At 41.1% G+C, this 21,120-nt stretch overlaps 1 protein-coding gene across 1 annotated transcript in view; it reads right to left on the bottom strand.

The window, feature by feature from the left end:
* RCAN2 (regulator of calcineurin 2) overlaps positions 1-21,120 on the bottom strand; it is a 255,918-nt gene that overhangs the window by 214,268 nt on the left and 20,530 nt on the right. The window contains exon 2 of the mRNA XM_061196122.1: positions 3,596-3,822. Coding sequence (XP_061052105.1) covers positions 3,596-3,820 — 225 coding nt within the window. The 5' untranslated portion in view covers positions 3,821-3,822. The remainder of the gene's footprint in view (positions 1-3,595; positions 3,823-21,120) is intronic.

Raw genomic sequence — 21,120 nt, 5'->3', positions numbered from 1 at the left:
TCCACTCTCACCACTATTATTCAACATAGTTTTGGAAGTGTTAGCCACAGCAATCAGAGAAGAAAAAGAAATAAAAGGAATCCAAATTGGAAAAGAAGTAAAGCTGTCACTGTTTGCAGATGACATGATACTATACATAGAGAATCATAAAGATGCTACCAGAAAACTACTAGAGCTAATCAATGAATTTGGTATAGTAGCAGATACAAAATTAATGCACAGAAATCTCTTGCATTCCTATACACTAATGATGAAAAATCTGAAAGAGAAATTAAGGAAACACTCTCATTTACCATTGCAACAAAAAGAATGAAATACCTAGGAATAAACCTACCTAAGTAGACAAAACACCTGTATGCAGAAAACTATAAGACACTGATGAAAGAAACTAAAGATGATTCAAACAGATGGAGAGATATACCATGTTCTTGGATTGGAAGAATCAACATTGTGAAAATGACTATACTACCCAAAGCAATGTACAGATTCAATGCAATCCCTATCAAACTACCAATGGCATTTTTCACAGAACTAGAACAAAAAACTTCACAATTTGTATGGAAACACAAAAGACCCCGAATGGCCAAAGCAATCTTGAGAAAGAAAAATGGAGTTGGACGAATCAGGCTCCCAGACTTCAGACTATACTACAAAGCTACAGTAATCAAGACAGTATGGTACTGGCACAAAAACAGAAATATAGATCAATGGAACAGGATAGAAAGCCCAGAGTTAAACCCATGCACATATGGTCACCTTATTTTTGATAAAGGAGGCAAGGATATACAATGGAGAAAAGACAGCCTCTTCAATAAGTGGTGCTGGGAAAACTGCACAGCTACATGTAAAAGGATGAAATTAGAACACTCGCTAACACCATACACAAAAATAAACTCAAAATGGATTAAATGTAAGGCCAGACACTATAAAAATCTTAGAGGAAAACATAGGCAGAACACTCTATGACATAAATCACAGCAAGATCCTTTTTGACCCACCTCCTAGAGAAATGGAAATAAAAACAAAATTAAACAAATGGGACCTAATGAAACTTAAAAGCTTTTGCACCTCAAAGGAAACCATAAACAAGACGAAAAGACAACCCTCAGAATGGGAGAAAATATTTGCAAATGAAGCAACTGACAAAGGATTAACCTCCAAAATTTACAAGCAGCTCATGTAGCTCAATATCAAAAAAAACAAACAACCCAATCCAAAAATGGGCAGAAGACCTAAATAGACATTTCTCCAAAGAAGACTACAGATAGCTAACAAACACATGAAAGGATGCTTAACATCACTAATCATTAGAGAAATGCAAATCAAAACTACAATGAGGTATCACCTCACACCAGTCACAATGGCCATCATCAAAAAATCTACAAACAATAAATGCTGGAGAGAGTGTGGAGAAACGGGAACCCTCTTGCACTGTTGGTGGGAATGTAAATTGATACAGCCATTCTGGAGAACAGTAGGGAGGGTCCTTAAAAAACTAAAAATAGAACTACCATATGACCCAACAATCCCACTACTGAGCATATACGCTGAGAAAACCATAATTCAAAAAGAGTCATGTACCAACCACAATGTTAACTGCAGCTCTATTTACAATAGCCAGGACATGGAAGCAACCTAAGTGTCCATCAACAGATGAATGGATAAAGAAGATGTAGCACATATATACAATGGAATATTACTCAGCCATAAAAAGAAACAAAATTGAGTTATTTGTAGTGAGGTGGATGGACCTAGAGTCTGTCATACAGAGTGAAGTAAGTCAGAAAGAGAAAAACAAATACTGTATGCTAACACATAGATATGGAATCTTAAAAAAAATAAAATGGTACTGAAGAACCTAGGGGCAGGACAGGAATGAAGACACAGACGTAGAGAATAGACTTGAGGACATGGCGGGGGGATGGGTAAACTGGGACGAAGTGAGAGAGTGGCATGGACTTATATATACTACCTAATGCAAAATAGATAGCTAGTTGGAAGCAGCCGCATAGCACAGGGAGATCAGCTTGGTGCTTTGTGACCCCCTAGAGGGGTGGGATAGGGAGGGTAGGAGGGAGATGCAAGAGGGAGGAGATATGGGGATATATGGATATGTATAGCTGATTCACTTTGTTATACAGCAGAAACTAACACACCATTGTAAAACAATTATACTCCAATAAAGATGTTAAAGTAAAAAAAAACTCTAAGGAAAATCCTTCTAATTGTTGATATTTAAACAGATGAGAGAACAAGAAAACATGGAACTTTGTTTCATAGTTAACATCAGGTAGATTTCAGGGGAAATCACTTGCTCTGAATAAATTATAATCTGTGTTATAACCTGGTTATAATCCAAGAGCAAAATTCCCAGTTTCTTTCAAAAAGGCTATGTGTCATTTTTTCACTTCAAATAGTCTGCTGATGATAGCTCGGGAGGTTCTAATCACATATAATTCCTTGGACTTCAAGTTATTTTTAGCCCATCATTTCAACTGTTCAACTCCAAAATTATACTATTATAAAACTATCTTTATATGGCTTGAAATAATTCCTAATCCTCTGGGCTATCACGATTGCTTACAAAACCAATAAAGTTCAGAACAAAGACTTCCAGTAATTGTGTTCAGGCAACAGAGTTTGGACTTCAGCAGTTGGCAAAAACAGTCCAAGTTTGTGAAACAGCGATCATAAATCCTCCTCTTAATCTCACACAAAGCCATACTTTAATGTAGGAAAAAAAAGGCTCTTTCCCCAAAAAAATGTTGGCCATGTTTTACAACATAACCCAGTAATGGATTTTACAATTAGAAATCCACATGCACAAGGGAAGGTTTGATCCATTTAGACTCTGCTGTTAAAAGGTCAGAGAAATCCGAAGTAAACTTTCGAAAGACCTCCAAAAGGAATATTTACTCTGATGGCCAAGAATGCTTCCACTAAATCAAGCTGACTCTTAAAATGGAAGCTTCATATTCTGGAAAATGCTTGTACATAGACAACCTCACTCCCTAATTATTTCAAATCAAGGAGTTAAGCATTTTCACGCAAATTCTTACAACACACCCAAAACAATTCTACCCACTTGAGCAAAGCAAGTCTCATGTGGCCAACCAATTTACCTTTCTAATAAGTGCTGCAGGACTTGGGGCCCAATTTAAGAAACTATTGTTAGAACAGTCATCAAACTGCAGGAAGAGTAAGGGGGAAAGAGAGCTTGTGCTGCGTAGGGAAAGGCAAATTAAGTTTTGGGCAGAATAGGGGAAAATAAAACTTTTTTTTTTTTAACAACATCTGCTTCCTAGCCCAAGGGGTATCCCCTGCAATCACTATTCCCAACACCATTGTTAGACAGTCCTCTGAGTGGCAGACATCGAGATCTGATTCAACACAGTCTCCCATACAACCTTGTTGTGTGTACCTCCAATGTCAACTGATAATAGAACAGCCTTTTCTGCTCTTGCTATGCATGCCAAGAAGAGTGCCAAGTAAACATTTTCAAAAACTTCCAAACATTAACCACAAAGAAGCAATGGAAATATTTGGGGGATAATGCCACATCTTCCCCTGTTTCAGGAGCAGAAAGGCTTCTTACCTTGCTCTCATCCCCTTCAAACACCGACTGGTGGACGTTGCATGCAAACAGTGAGTTCGGGAGGTCCGTGAAGTCTGTGATTGCTTGAAAGGCCTCCTCCGTGAAACACTGAGTCACAGCCCAGTCTCTGTCTATGCAGCAGAGCAGGAAGAGTCCTCCATCTTCCGGGATGTGCCCCTGCTGCCCCAGGCTCCTCATCCCAATGAAATAAGAGTCTCCCCTCATTCCTGAGGATACAGAGACGGATGCATGTTAGAGTAGGATTCGATTCCTTAAAGCTTGGTTTGAAGGTCGCAGTTCTGGAATGTCTGGGGCAGAGAGGGGAGGATGATTAGGAAGAGAAGCAGGGGCTATTAGAAGGGGGAAGACCCAGCAAGTTCACATTTTCCCCTTGATCTCTGAGTTACAACTTCCCACACAGTTCTGCTTCTGGGCAAGAATCCAGTCCCAGCTATGGGCAAAAAAAAAACCCCACTTGAGCAGGACTGGAGTTGGAGGCCAGGGGCTCCAGCCTAGCTGTTCAGTGTTTACTAGGCTGGGAACCTTGGAAAGTTACATAAGTTCTCTGAGCCTTGCTTCCTTAAGAGAATCAAATGGATTCAGACAAAAATGCAGATAGGAAAGTGCTTTGATAAGTTACATGATGAATTATATAATACCACGATCATTACTGCTAATGCTTATCACTTCTTGAGTTCCAGGAATGATTCTAAATGATTTGAGTGCCTTAACTGACCTATCGAATCTCCATCTATGTGGTTGGTACCAATATTATCCCCATTTTACAGAGGGGAAAAACTAAGGAACAAAGCAATTAAGTAACTTTGACAGGGTCCATGACAAAATGGCAGGACTAGGATTCAAACTCAGGGAGTTTGGCACGAAAGTCTGCTCTCCTATACCACGGAAATGAAGCAGATCAAAATTACTGCAAGTCTATATTTAAGGAAGTACAACCTATTTCATCATCACCACCTGAATCCTGATTAGGGTAACTCTAATAGTCATCTATCCAAATGAGGACACACAGACACACACAGACACACAGACACACAGACACACACACACACACACCCTCTTCTGCTTGGGGTAATTACTCTAATTTGTGAACTCTGGATCTTAAAAAATCAGTACTATCTTGGCTGATCCATGGTATACAGATGCCCCACCTTCAGAGTCCCCATTGTGAAGCTTTCCAGTATTAATCTCATCTACCTGTGTTCCATGATTCTATTATTTCATCACCCCTTACATTCAAAATTCTATCCAACTGCAGCCAGTTGGAGACTTTTTCCAATTTTTGATACTGGTACATAATTCAGTAGATTTCATCAGCCTTCCTGCATACTTCAACAACAGTCAATGTCTATATTTTTCCTTTGTATCTATTTTCATGTCTATCATACTATTCTGTTCAAAGATCAGTGATTAAAGTCCCAGAAGGTGAAATAACTTGCCCACGGGTACCCAGATAAGACTGCCTGGCAATTACCATGTGGCTGCTGGATCATCCTGTTTCCCCCAATCCCAGCAATGCAGAACCTCAGGGTAAAAGACAGAAAGGCAGTACTACAAAGTGTCACTCTGCCCTCATCAAGTTTAGGTAAGACATAAATTCTAGATCCCCAGACAAGTATGAGTTTCTACTTATATCTCTCTTGAACTCTGAATGTAGTACTGTGATGAGTTTGTTTTTTCATTTTTCCTAGAAACAAAGCCTAAATGGCATCCTGATAAACAGTATTTGATGGCAATATAAATGATGCATTACACATAAAATCTTAGGCCTGGTTGGGAACAGGAGCCAAAAATTAAAGAATGTGAAATAATAACTCAAAAATCAGATCACTACAATTGTGGAAAATAAAAATGTCATTCTATATAAAATATAATAGAACCATTCCTGTATTCTAAAGTTCTCAAAACTCCAATTAATGCAATATTTTCTGTATTTAAATCAAAAAAATACATATTTTAAATAAAAATATGGTACATGGTTTAAGCTTTATTTTTTTCCATAATGAATCCAAAATATATGAACATTTTTATTTTTTATTCTTTAAAAATTTTTTTATTATTATTTTTTGGCCACACTGTGCAGCTTGTGAGATCTTAGTTTCCTGACCAGGGACTGAACCCAGGCCCTTGGCAGTGAAAGTGCAGAGTCTTAACCACTGGAGGAATTCCCTATGAATATTTTTAATTAGAAGAAAAAACTTCAATGAAATACTTAAAAGTATTTATTTCCCTTCATATTCATTTACACTGTTGCTTCAGATATTTTAGCATAATATGCATAATGACTATCACATTATTATTAGAGTACTAATTATTTTAGTAGTAAAAATAATCACTAAGAACATTAAGACACTTTTACAGGTGACCCTTGAACAACGCAGGGGTCAGGGGCACCAAGAGACCACACAGTTGAAAATTCAAGTATTAACTTTAGCGTCAGCCCTCCTTATATAGGGTTCCACATCTGTGGATTCAACCAACCTCAGATCCTGTAGAACGTACTCAGTGAAAAAATTCTGTGTATAAGTGGACCTGCACAGCTCAAACCCATGTTGTTCAAGGGTCCACTGTATTTTCATCAATGGATTACAGGAAGACCTTTTGATAATAAAGTTACAATCATCCAGTATCATAAAATATAGATATTGTCAATTTTGATTTCATTTTTAATCCTGTCCTTCTTAGTTAACATTTTAAAAATTAATCAGAATGGATCCCATAATGTTCTTAAATGGGTCTGAGACTGTTTCAATTATTCTTTTTTTCAAAGAGAATTAAAATCCATTGCTGAACAAATTAATTAAATAGACCAAATATTAAGCCTCACTCAGGACTCATTTTAATCTACCCAAATAGCCTTAACTTCTGTTCTAAGCTGTAACAATACGATTACCTTTGTAAGACTTTATTTTAAGCTCATTACTTTCAGTCAAGATTTAAAAGGTGAATGCATTTTTGGCAAACAACTTATTCTACTTACATGGAGAAATACTTTAGAAGTCAGAGCGTTGAACAAAGAAACCCTGGTTTCTCTTCCCAGTTCCACTGCTGACTCACCTCATAATTTGGAGAAATCTATTGATCATTCTATGACTCCGTTTATGTTTGTAAAACAGGAACAAAAAACCCTATCTGCCTCCCTCAGCTAAGTAGGAAGAGGCAGAGGAATGAAGTAGGGATGAAAAAAAGTGATCAAAATCAGTGTTAATCACTCGTAAAAGGATATGTACTCGGAAACACTATAAAAGCACATCATTAGGATCATCTCAGAGCAAGACTATTATGCTTTGGTATAACCACTAACCTTTAGTAAACCCAAATAAACAGACAGAAAGGAAATGCTGAAGATTAAAAGAATTCCAGCAACAACTGCCTACATAGCTTAAGAAGATTTACTTATGTTGTCATTATTTCTAAATCTGAGGTTGGTCATCCAAAAGAGAACAGCTGCTTTCAGCTCAAAAGGCAACTCTTCCAGGAGGGTTCCCCGACCTCCCCCAGGACCCATGAATTTAGCATCCTTTCTTTGCAGTCCCTGAGTACCAGCCTAGCCCTCGCACAGTGCATTCTACACTGCGACTACTGTTATCTCCAACCAGAATGGTATTTCTTGAGAGCAGAGACTGAGCTGCCTTTATCCAAGGTATCTTCAGCCTGGTACATCTAGAAAGCCCTCAAAATGTTTGACTGAGTTAATGAATTATGTAAAAAGGGGTCACTGTCAGGAAAAAACAGACCAGCAAATGAGTTACAATGATCGACTTAAAATATATACACTAAAAATATGTTATTTATTTCAAATGTATACACTAATAATAAAAATTAACCCACTCATTTCAGATGTAATTTTAAAAATGAAAGATAACAAGAACCATTCAAAGGATTACTTTAGCTAAAACTAAAAATTTGTGGAGTATAGCTAAGGTAACATGTATGTTTTTTTGATTATATGAGTTCACTGAAGAAAACACTGAAAAAATCAGAAAGGTATAAAAAAAGAAAAGAAAACCATAATCTTACTATCCAGAAAACTCCATTAAGATTTTGGTATATTTAGTTCCAGCGTTTTTTTTTCATGCATAATTCTGAAACAAAATTGGGAGCTTGCTGTTTAGTACCCCACACTGATACAGCCAAGAGCAGTTCCCTGTATCATTACATATTCTTTGAAACATTAATTTTAATAGCCACATAGAATCCCAGTGTATAGATCTGTCATAATTTATTTAACTATTCTTCTTTTGTTTGACATTTAGAAAGTATATATTTCCATCGTTACATTCATCTGGAAAAGAAAAACCACCATCCACTTTTAAAATATAAAGTCTCCCCTGGGAGAACCTCAAAATTTCTTGAGATGCAGAGAAGAGACATCTATGTGAAATATTGGAAAGAGCTCCAGGGGCCTACTTGGGCTCTGGTCCTTCTGTAAGTTGCATGTTTTCTGAGCTGTGGTTTCCATGTTAACAAAATGGAGAAAGACTGCAGCCTTGTCTACTGCGAATATCAAGCGAGAGGAAGCAAGTGAATGTCTTTTGAAGGCTCCAAAATAATACGTGAATTAAAGCCACTTATTACTATGTACAGGCTTGTCAAGATCAGAGGAACCTGGCACTACAGAGGTGGTTGCCATCCACCACTAATAAGGCTGTAAACAAGTTTCAGACTTCAGTGAATGTCCATGATGTAAGCCCATGTCACTAAAATGAGACACAAGTAGGGGATGCCCCTGAATATTTGGTATGGGTCTGGTTGGAGAGCCAATAGAAAGGAAAGTTATTTATAAGGCAAAAGCGAGTCATTAAAAATTAAAAAAACAAAAAAGTTGCCCCTCCCCCAACACCACCAAGAGCAAAAATAACTGTTTATTTAAATATTACAAAGTAGGTGGCAATGAGAATATAAATGATTGAATTGGACTCCTTTTAATGGAAGAGGAAGCCTGGAGAGAGGAAGCTTTTCAACTGTTTCATTACTTTGCTATAATGTGAAAATGATTTCATCCAAGATCCTCAGAAAACCCGACAAAACTTCTTAAATAAACATTAAAAGACCTAAAATGAAGACAGTATGGTTCCTACCATGAAGACTAGCCACTTGACACTTAAAGATGCCTGATCAGCATCAAAGAAGTAGCAACTGAATAAATATTTGTGGCGTAAGTGAATATATTCTCTCCCCCTCAATAAAATTAGATGATCTAGACATTACCGGGTTTCTACACAAGGAATTAATCTTTCCAAAACTCCCACTTTTCACTCCTGACAAACATTTTTTTTGATATGGTACAAATCCAGGGAAAGGGAACTCAAAGAGACATCTGATTCTGTTGGATACCATTACTGTCACCGTGTTAACAATATGCGTGAGATTTAGATTTCTGAATTGCAGAATCCTAAAAAATACGACCTTTCTAGGAATGGGGTGTAGCTCATGAGAATGGGGAGCCATGCATTTTGCCCATGGGAGTTCTGATCTAGAAAATCTTAAACTAGATATAGAAGGAGAGGGAAATCACAAATAAGCCCATGAGAGCAGCAGAGAGCCATGGCAGGAAAAATAAAATTGTAAGTATCCATGGAGATGTTCATACTAGTTTCACTGTCAAGTAAAATCACCCCATTAATAGTGTGATGTGTGATCTATGAAAAAGGCAAATGGCACCTTGGAAGGGGTGGTGTGATGATAATCTTGAGTCCCCTGAACGTGCAGAAACTAACACGGCTGATTCTGAGTACCACCTAGGACAGAAAAACTGGAATTCTTTCCTAAGGAAACTATCCCGTCTTAAGGAGGGGTCAAAAGTCATGTCATCTAAGAAACAGGGGCATGGGTAGACATAACATAGGGAAGCATAGGCAAGAATTCTTGAGTGAAATCCCAGTTGCCTTCAAACTCTGAAAGAGGAAATATTTTTCGTGTGTGGCACTAAGAAAGCAGAAGTCAACCAGGGAAAAAGAATTCAGTTTAATAAAAGGAGCCATGGACCTTTTAACAATTCGGGTTAAAACAGAAATGTCTTGCCTCGTGTCTAAGTGAGCAACTTGTCCCAGTGACAGCCAATGAATAAGCTCCACAGAGCAGGTGATATCGATCTTGTGGGATGTCACCGAGGGAATCCAAGGACCAGGGAGATGGCTGGCTGACATTTATTTTTAAGGTCCCTTCTCACCTTGATATTTTTATCTTTCCATGACTGGAAGAAAATACACAAGAAAAGAGACATCTATTTATCTCTGGGCTTAAAGGTACTCAAGAAAGGGGAACTTATATATAACCTTTAACAAAAGCTTTCTCCAGGGTTGAAACTTTTATCTGATGCTCATAACAAACCTGCCTATATTTTTTGTCTTCCAGGTTATTCAAACTAGAAAGCAAGAATTTTTAAACATAGGAAATAATGATCTACAAAGGAAGAAAACTGAGTAGGACATACTCCAAAAGCAACTTAAGTTTGAGTTTATTTTTCCTTAGACAAAAGAATATTTAAGATTCGACTCATTTGCTTTTTAAATTAAGAACAAGAATGTAAAACTTTTTGCAACAAGGGCAACAAATAGGAAAAAGTGTGCCTTGATTCCATGTTATAGCCAGCTGAGGAGGATAAATAAGGAAACAGGATAAATGGAAGTGATTAAGGAATAATTCCTTCTGACTTTAAATTCAGTTTTCATTGAAAAACAAGTAAATGGATTAGGGGAGATGTGTTAGTTTGGAAGAAGTTAAAGGTGACATGTCAGCTTGAATATTAACGATCAAAACTAAGAATGCAATGTTGCATTAATAAGTAGTAGAAAGAAATGCCTATAGCTATTTTTAAATAGAATATAAGGGTAAATAAATCCAATGCAATTTTTTTTAAAGAATAGAAACCTCAACTTATAAGTTTTACAGTGTTTAAAACCCCTTTAGCTCTAAAATTAAATGATTCTTCAACGATACCTGGGGCAAAATAAGCTGATTAGAAAAAAATTTATGTGAATAATGATAATCATTTTACAATTAAATCATATCAGCTTCCAGTTTTGGTCTGGCCTTATGGATGAGGTCCTTTTGTCGCCTAGCTAGACCCTCTTCGGGATAAGCCAGGCCTTTTCCTCATTTTGTCCAACTTATAGGGAGATTGAAGTATAATATTAGCAACATCAAACTATCCCAGCCATCCTGGGATACAAAGGAGAGACATGATATTCTTAGGCTGTGCTCCAGAGAAACCCATTAGAGCTCTTTTTGAAATATAATGGAGCCTATTTAATTCAGCCACAGAATTTTCACACCCGCCGAGCTGTGTGAACCTCCTGCTATTCTTGATACCATTTGGGATGAGTCTTGAAAGAACCAGGAGGACGCAGTGTTCAACTTGTGGTTTTTCAAAAGAAATTATCCACATTCCTTGCTCATAGCTCCCTTCAGGACATCTTCTGGGACCACTGTTCCATTGGAAGCTCCCACAGAACAATAATTCAATTAATTCAATTCCCCAAGGAAGCAGCTTCTTATACATTTTTATGAAGTTAAAAAAAAAAAAAAAGCATGCTGTTGCCACCATCTCCTTTTGTACTGGATTCTACAGCAGAATCCAGGACTATAAACTCACCCATCATAACATCTTTACACCTGTAGGGTTTTAATGCCCATGGTCTCCCTGGAAGATTTGCAAATCCTGTATATTCTTCCAACTGACAAAATAAAAAGGGAAGGAAGACCCTCACATCTACGCAGGGTCAGATGGGACAGGTAGGGCCTTTGTAGTCCATTTCCACAGCCCTAACTGACAACATCCAGAAAATGGGTTCCAAACAGGCTTCCTGCAAGGGTAGAGAGTCAGAGAGAGGAAACATCACCTTTTAGGAAGGGTATGAAGGTGAGAAGGTTGTTCTTAAAGATCGGAAAATCTGTTTCTACAAAGAATAACCTACAATAAACCAGAGCTTTATTCAACAAAACAAACAAGAACTATTGGAGCCCTCACCCAAAAGAGAAGAGCTTCATCATTGTATTAGTCAAGGTCCCAGCAGGAAACAGATGGCATGCTCAAGTCGGAGAATTTGAAGAGTTTAATAATGGAACTGTTGACAAAGGTGTGGGCAGGCTCTAGGGAAACCACAAAAGAGAATGCAAAAGCCTGGGCTAGCGCCATCCCTAGACCAGAAGAGGTGAGAAGAGGGGAGAGGTTTCCAGAACCGGGACACAGAGGGCTGAGTGGAAAAGGCCCCCACTCAGGTTGGGATACAGCCCATCCTCAGTGCCATCACAGAGAGGGTGCCAGGGGAGTTAATATCCCCACCTTGCTCTCTTTTTCTGATCTGCTGGCACCTTGCATTGGCCAAACCCAACTGGGAACCAGAGGGCAAGGGAGCTGGGATGCGGAATATATGGGTCAGGCCCTGGGGCACAGAATGGAGAGGGATGGACAGAGGTTCCCTGGGACCAAGTGAAGAAATCAAGCACGGTCTTCATAACTGGGTGGTAGTCTAGAAATGTGATAGGTTAATTTCAGTGGAACTCAATCTAAAAATGTATAATGTCACAGATTCACCATTTCTGACTGCCTTTTTCTTTTTCTTAAGAACAAAAAGACGGAAAGGGGAAGGAGCAACTGTGTTTCAGGACCAATGCCTGCACCACTGTGGAAGGGGTATTTCTGAGCCCAGGAAGTAGGCACAAGTCCACCCTCTCATCATGGCTGTAAGAAGAAGCTTAAAAGAAAGCCCCAAGTCTCCAGAGGAGCCAAGTAATTATATGCAAAATAACTTCACCGGAGGATGACACTTCTAAAGGGAGCAGCAAGGCAGGTGAGGGTTGCTATGGTAGCCAAAGTAAGATGTCATCTTTCCCCTTCTGCTGTCAGGGGGGACTTAGGGGGCTGGAGCGAAGGGGCAGAGAGTAAGAGAGGCTGCACCTTTGAGGGAAATCCAGCCAAGAAGCGTCTGGGTTATTCAGATATTCTATTAAGAAAGGAAAGCCAGACTGGAAAGCTGCCAGAGGACAGGTGGTTTGCGGAGAGCTGCTCAGAACTCATTAGGAGGCCAGGAAGGCTGGTGACACTCTCTCCAATAAGATTAGCAGATAATGATCAGCTCAACTGTAAGGTCTTTTTAATGCAAATATAAAGGAACCAGGAAGAGAAAGATAAATATCCCTATCTCAGTACCCAGCATAGCCTGTGCGACTTTTTTTCTCAAATACAGCTAAATGTTCAGGTTACTTCCACATTAAAAATCTTCCGTAACTCCCTAAGATCTAGTAAGTTCAACAAAAAGAGTTCTTCCACCCAGCAAACCTGGACACCCACAGGAAGATGACGGTCTTCCTGTCCAGATGTATCTCACTCTCTTGTCGGTGTGAGAAAAGAGTTCTAAGTCTCAGGATCAGCCTCCGCATCTGTCAATAAGGACAATAATAATAACAACAGCAGCAACAGCAATTATGAAGGGCTTCCTTTGTTCTGAGGGCTTTATCTATATCAAACGTATGGACAGCTGTGTGGTCCTGACCCACTGACTCAAGCTTTCCTCGCTTCTAAGCCTTTGTGTTGGTCCCCAGCCCCTCCTATCGACATCTTGCTCATCCTGAAAGCCACACCTGGGGCCACCACCTTCACACCCCACTCTGAGCCCCACCTGCACATGAAGACATCACCCCTCACTAACCCCAATCACCCTGTGTCTGACCTCTCACAACACTTACTTTGCTGTGCCTCTTGTGAAATAGAATTCGTATTTCATGGCAATACAAGAAACATTGAAACATAAAAAATTCTTCTCTGCCCTTTGGTCTCCCCTCTCCCCCTACTGTGCATTGTGTATGTGCACTTGGCATCGACCAAACCTCCCCATTGGCAGGAATACCTGCTCAGCCATAAAGAGCAACATTCTCCTAGCATCAGCAAGACAACTCCTTAAAAGATAACATTCCTTCTTGATCTTATAAGGGGTCACATGACCCACCACCATGACGCTTAGACCTGGATGATGTAAACGGTCAATAAAGCATCATTTGATGTACAGCCCTCTGTCTCAAAAACTTATAGAACTGTTCCTTGACTTCGAATGGGCGGAACGGTTCTCAGGGCTTTCTGCGATGCTCTTCCCGGGTTATAATCCTCAAATTCAGCTCGAATAAAATTTTCCACTTCTTTCTTAGAGCAACTGATTAATTTTTCATCAATACTCTCCTTGTACTTTTCTTATTCTTATCCTCCACTTCCTCTTGAGGGCAGGGGCCCTGTGTCCTCCACCTGGATAACCCCTGTCACTGCTAAATAAGATCTTACCCCTAGAAGGTAACCTCTGGCATTTCTTGAATTGAATGGATTTCAGGAGTCCTGCCTTCGACTCTCAGCTCCCCAGTATACTTGCTGTCTTTGGGCAAGTTACTGAATCTCTCTGTGTTCAGGGTCATCACCTCTGCAGTAGGGATAACAGGAGTGTTTACGCTTTAGAGTACTGTTTTGAGGATTTAACAGCTAACACAATAGGGCATTTAGGACAATGGGACACACAGGCAGTGCTCAATAGATGTAACTACTATTAGTATTGGCCATCTTAGTTCTTTCACGTGACATAGGATCTCGTTCCCTCTTTCCTAGGGTCATCAGTCTTTTCACACCTAGAGAGGCAGCGAGCAAAGTGCAGACTTTGGAGCTGGTCTGTTGGGTCTGGCACCAGCAATTCCTAGCTGTGTGACCTTGGACATGCTACTGAACATCTCTGGGCAGTGTATGCAACACGGGGGCCATCCTGGTACTGACTTCATAGGGTTGTTATATGGATTGAAGGAACTCTAAAGACAGACAAACCCAGATTCTAATGTCAGCAATCCAGTCCCAGTGCTGGGTGACCATGGCGGGAAGACTGGGCTGGCAGCGGAGGCCTGGAGCCTAGGTCTGAATCCTCCTTCCACCATCATTTTCCATTTTCCTTGGTGATTTTAGGCAAGTTAGTTTCACTCACAGAGCTTCAGTTTCCAAAGCTACAAATCAGGATGATGGAGAGGCTCAAATGAGATTATCATGGGCCCCGATTGGTCCAGAGTCCTGCAGCTCAGGAGATGTTAGCATTTGCTGACGCTGACGCTGACTGGCACTTGTTAATCTCACGGTCATCCCACCTTTATCTCTTCGTCTATTCTCAGATAACTGTTTACATTCCAAGAAAGGCATATTTTGGGGTAGGCGCGGGGTTTGACATAACTTCGGGACCAAGACTAAGAACCTTCCTTCAGTTTCTCGGCCCATGGACTTGGCTTCCTAACCCATGTTCCCTGCTTGAGACTTAAGTTTTACTTGCCATTCTCTTTCCTTTGAGTACCGTTTTCCAACTTGGATAAAAATGCCATCAAGTGCTTAATCAGAGGCTCCGGGGTCCTTCCCAGGAAGGCCCCTCCCCCCACTGACCCCCCACCACCGGTAAAGCACCCTCCACCCAGGGAGGGCCACTTAGCGTCTCCTTTCTGCTTCCGGTCTACACATGTGTTGTTATTGACAACATTTGGCAAAGCGAACCCATTTACTGATGTTTTTACATCTCCTCCCATATGGCGAGCATCCTTGCTTCCGCCTGTAATAGCCTGCACCCAGCACGGCTCCTGGTCCATGGCACTGGCAAGACGAAAGCAATGTAACATCACTACCTCTACCCAGAGCCACTGCTATTCTCTCGCATTCTCATTCTCATTCTCTCTCTCTCTCTGTCTCTCTCTCTCCCCATCTCTCTGTCCCTCTCTCTCTCTCTCCTAATAGATGTTGCAGAGCCCCGTTCATCCTTCATTACCACTTTCTCAACTGAGTAACTTCCTGAGTCCCAGACTTTCATTGGGTCTCACCCTCCCTTTTCATTGCTGGTGCAATTCACCAGTTCACTCTTGATCTGAAAGTAAGTCACTGCCCTGAGGGCTTCAAGTCACTTTTTAAATCCTTCCCTTCTTTTTATATGCTTTGGTTGAAGATGTTTTCTTTCTCTCCCTCCCTTCCTTCCTTTCTCGCTGCATCCCTCTCTCTCTTCCTCCCTCTCTCTCCGTCTCTCCCTCCTTCAAGCTTACAATCACAGTATCTGTTAGGTCCCTAAAGGAGCAAATGCGGATTGGACGTGTGCCTTGGAAACTAGAGCACACCTCTTTCTCTCTAGACGGAGCTGCCTGCCCGCAGCCTGCTCAACCAAGGCCCCTGACTGAGAAGCTGACCCAGGCGGAGCAGTTTTGCTCCACATTGTCAGAAAGTCACAATTCCGGATGATCCATAATTAGTTCCTCACTTCTGGTGCCATGTGTTGTTTACCAGAAAGAGCTGACCCAGATTCTAGCTTCAAAAAAAACAAGCTGAAACCTTTATTAAAGTCCTTCCTGGGGCTTCCCTGGTGGCGCAGTGGTTGAGAATCCGCCTGCCAATGCAGGGGACACGGGTTCGAGCCCTGGGCTGGGAAGATCCCACATGCCGCGGAGCAACTAGGCCCGTGAGCCACAACTACTGAGCCTGCGTGTCTGGAGCCTGTGCTCTGCAACGAGAGGCCGCGACAGTGAGAGGCCCGCGCACCGCGATGAAGAGTGGCCCCCGCTTGCCACAACTAGAGAAAGCCCTGGCACAGAAACGAAGACCCAACACAGCCAAAAATAAATAAATAAAATAAATTAAAAAAAAATTAAAAAAATAAAAAAAATAAAAAAAAAAAAAAGTCCTTCCTGGCTGGCTGCAATTGGGATCAGTTGCTTGGAAGGGCCAATTCACCTCATCTCTCCGTCTTCCAACAACTGATCAGGGGCCAGGCCCACGAGGATAGAACCTGGTTGGTAGGAAGATTTCTGGGGAAGACCTCCAGAGGGTTGAGGGAGAGAGACTTGGGGAACACCTCCAGAGGGCTGAGGGAGAGAGACTTGGGGAACACCTCCAGAGGGCTGAGGGAGAGAGACTTGGGGAACACCTCCAGAGGGCTGAGGGAGGGAAACCAAGCCAGTGGAGGAGTCAAGTAGTAGCAGCCAAGTGAGATTAATCACTAACTGACCTTTTAAGAACTGGTGACAACCTTTCCTGGTCTCGATACTGCCTTACTCCAAAGAGCGTGCTTGAAATGAAGTGGGAGGAAGATGTATGTATATCATTCCTCTACTTGACCAAAAGAGTAGATGGAAACACTTGTAACTTTAATGAACTGAACCATCATGGCGGACACCATGATAATCAAGATGGCAGCTTCACCACTGCAGGCGGCAGGCTCCTGACAAGCACAACGGGAACAGTGTGAGAGGCCTGCCCAATGTCCATCCAACGTGACACTGGAAGCTCTTTACGTCAGAGGAGAAAACTAGGGCCCCTTCCCCTTCCTGCTTGCCTAACCAATCCCAGCACCACTCCATATGTTTAACTGGAAAAAACAGCCAACGAAATAGAAGCTTCTTATTAAGATGTCAAAGACCAGTGTTTACGACTGGATTCCTAAAGCTTGATTCAGTACCAGGAATGCGGCAGTGTGAAAGATGAAAAACAGTATTTTAGGTTAGCTTGTCTTTTTGAGAGACTGTTGCTATTTGTCTCTTTATATAGCTACCTCGTTCTACCTTTCAGATGACAGTGTGTGTCACATAGCAGATGCTCAAAAATATTTGTTACATAAATCTTAGACAATTCTCTTTTTTCCTTCTCTCCACCAGTTCACTTCCTTTTTCATCTTCTCTATTTTCTACATTTCTTAAAATTTTTTTTTCCTTCTTCCGAACAGAATCTCAATAGCCTTTTCACTTAGAATGTAAAATGACTTCAAATCCCAAATATGAAACATTAAAAACTGTAATAGGTGTATGGATATGAAAAAAGGACCTGGGAAGTGCATAACAGGAGGGGAAAGGAAAGCAGGTGTAATTGACCACATCAGCATGGTCTGCCCTTGGCTTTGATGCGGGGAGGGTGAGGTCTGGTGCAGCACACACAGTTCAGTCTTTGTGCCCCGCCTGATGGAGCTGTCATCCCTGTGCACCAGCCGGCACAGCCATCCTGCAGAGTATCTGCCAGTCTATTAAAATCTGTGGGGCTTCCCTGGTGGCGCAGTGGTTGAGAGTCTGCCTGCCAATGCAGGGCACACGGGTTCGAGCCCTGGTCTGGGAAGATCCCACATGCCGCGGAGCAACTGGGCCCGTGAGCCACAACTGCTGAGCCTGCGCGTCTGGAGCCTGTGCTCCGCAGCAAGAGAGGCCGCGACAGAGAGAGGCCCGCGCACCGCGATGAAGAGTGGGCCCCGCTCGCCGCAACTAGAGAAAGCCCTCGCACAGAAACGAAGACCCAACACAGCCAAAAATAAATAAATAAATAAATAATAATTTTAAAAAAAATCTGTGTAGTGGGACTGCAGGACAGGGCATTTGTTATTCTGTATATTTCAGGTAGGAATGTCAGAAATATGTCTGTGATTAAAAAAAAAAAAAAAAGGAGGGGGTGAGTCACGTAGCTATCGGGGGAAGCACTTACCAGGTAAAGAGACTGGCAGGAAAAAAAGCCCGACAGCGGCTGAAGTATGATGGGAAGGGAGGGTGGGAAGAAATGAGCTCCGAGGGAAAGCAGGAGGCCAGGACGTAGAGCGCCTTACAGGCTACGGAGAAGACTCCGCTTTTTACTCTGAGATGGTAAGCCGCTGGAGGATTTTGAATAGAGTTTCATAAACTGACTTTTCCCTGGCTGCTATTTGGGGAATAGACCAAAAGTGCAAGGAGAGAAGGAGGGGACCAATTAGGAAACTACTGGCAGCAATTCAGGCAGGAGGTGATAGTGATGGAGACCAGAGAGGTGGCAGGTGGAATAGTGAAAAGCAATAGGATTCTGGATATTTTTAATGTACTAGCAGCATCTTGTTGAAGGACTGGATATGGAGTAGGGGAGGATTCAAGGATAATGCTGAGGTTTTGGTCTGAGCACCTAGAAGCGGGAAGTTGCCATTGACAAAGATGGAGAATGCTATGGGAAGGGCAGGTTTGAAGAGAGAAAATCAAAAGTGCAGTTTAGGACAGGTTAAGTTGAAGATTCCTACTATTTGTCTAAGCGATGAACAGTTGGTGCTGAGTCCACAGTTCAGGGAGGAGGGCGATATCATAAGTGATACTTGAAATCATGGGACTGGATGAGGGGGTTTAGTGAGAGAAGAGGTCCAAGGTCTGAGCCCTGGCCCACACCAGCATTTCAGAGCAAAGGTAGCATCTCATGGGTGTGTTGTAAGGATTCAATGAAACGATACACGTAAAGCACTTAAAATGTACTGTGAATCTTCATCAACCATCAACAACCTTGCACACACCCCTCTGACCCCCTGCTAGCCCCTACCTCCACTGGAGCCCCCATCCTACATCCCAGGGACCTGGACCTGGGGGAATTCTTCATTGTTCAGGAAGGAGGCAGATAGGGAAAAGAAAATCTTGTTCTCCCCATCAAGGCTACAGAGGGAAAGCTTCCTTGCTTATTTTCCAACTTGGAATACTGAACATTTTCCCACGGTAACATAAACAGTTTCTAAGATCTCTCAAAGCAGAAACCCAGTACTTTATCTCAAGTACATCATGCATATAATAACCTTTTGGGTTAGCCTAGGGACCTGGTCATAATTTATGAGGTTTCTCTGAGAAAATACCTTCCAAATTCCAAACGACTCAACAGAAACCTAGATTTAAAAGGTGGCAGATTGCCCCCTTACATAAAAGCACACATATAAATGCTAAAGATGGACATATCAGGACTTCCTTTAAAAGCAGGGTTCTGTAACATATAGCTAGCTATATTTTAGGTGCCCAACCAAGACCAAGCAAGTCCAGCGATAGTCCCTTTGTAGCTCCTGTGTCAGTTTAATCCTTGTCATATCTCTCTGCGACCCTTCCCCACATCACTTTCTAGTGCTCAGCCAGGCAACAAATAGGTTATTGAAAAATTTTAACTCTAAGATAAATTCCCCATCAAGCTGTATTTCTCCATCATAGTCCTTATCTTGCTATACTGTAGTTGTTTAATTGCCTCTTCCCAATTAACTCTGTAAATGCTGGGGGGGATCTATCTTGTTCACACTGTATCTCTAGAGCCCAGCATAGTACCTGATACCTAGCAGAGACTCACTAGAACTTCCTGAAGGAAAGAGGAAATCAAAAATCTGCCTTGGTCCTAGCCTACTCCATGACACATAAGTCTCCTTGAAATAAGAAGGAATACAGAGTGTTGTTCCAAATGAGGTAAACCAATCAATCTGAGAAGAGAGTTCAGGAGCGCTGGGCTTCTTCTGAAGTAATAAGATAGGAGGATTTACCCCCCAGAATAGAGCTACTCAGCGCGGAGTGGAAACCCATAGAGAGGGAAAGCCTCCATAGGACTAGCCTTAGGGCTGCCTAAGAGAGCTGAGCTGAACCTTCAAGTCTCCCATTTTCTGAATGGTCATGCTCTTTTGCTTAAATGATAATGTTGTTTCCCAGGCTCCACAGCCCTGAATTCTTAGGAGTCATGTTTGAGGACAGTTGGATTAGTTATTTGCATGAACACTTATCTGTTTCTATAAATCATCTTTAGAATGTACATATATATTTGTGTTCTGTTAATCTGTAAACTCTTAAAGCATACTCATGCTTTCCTCTCTTTTCTTTTGCTCTATACAATGTCTTATGGTACACTGTTTGATTGTCCATGATGATCGATTATGACCCTCCTCTATAGCTTCTCAATAGCAAGGATTTTTTTAAGATTTTTTTTAATTGAAGCATAGTTGATTTACAATATTGTGTTAGTTTCAGGTGTAGAGCAACAAGATTCAGTTATATACACATATTCTTTTTCAGATTCTTTTCTATTATAGGTTATTATAAGATACTGAATATAGTTCCTTGTGTTATACAGTAGGTCCTTGTTGTTTATCTATTTTATATAAAGTAGTGTGTATCTGTTAATCCCAAACTCCTAATTTATCTCCCCTCCTTTCCCCTTTGGTAACCATAAGTTTGGTTTTTATGTCTGTGAGAGTAACAAAGATTATATTATGCATACCCCCCCCCAACACACACACACCTCTATCTCAATACCCAGCATACAACAGGCACTCAATAAATGTCTAGGGAACTGAATTGTTTGGCTGCCTGGGCTATTTTCTTCCTTTTCTTTATTCTTTTTAATAATAAACGGTAATTTATAAATCATCAATCAAACCTCAGGATTCTAATGGGCTGAACTCTGCCACATCACCACCAGGAGCCAAACGTTAATAACAACAGAACATAAAGCCCGGCGATGGCAGTGGGGCACAGTGGAAGCCCAGCCAATCTATGGCCTCAGAAGTACCTTTACAGAGGAAACCACATGCTGTTATCCAAAACTAACTTGGAAATTTTTTTTAACCTGAGCATTGTCAGATCAATCACTGAAATATTTTTATAGTGGATAATGAAAGACTGCTGGTTACCATTTCAGGTGTGAATTATTTATTTAAAAGATCTATGAGGATTAAACCATTTCCTTCTGTAATTTCATCCTTTAAGGGCACTCTTGACCTAACTCACCA

This window comes from Eubalaena glacialis, chromosome 7 (assembly GCF_028564815.1).
Source record: "Eubalaena glacialis isolate mEubGla1 chromosome 7, mEubGla1.1.hap2.+ XY, whole genome shotgun sequence".
Classification (NCBI taxonomy): domain Eukaryota; kingdom Metazoa; phylum Chordata; class Mammalia; order Artiodactyla; family Balaenidae; genus Eubalaena; species Eubalaena glacialis.
Note: the sequence above shows the minus strand (reverse complement) of the source record. Positions and strands in the feature narration are given on the sequence as shown.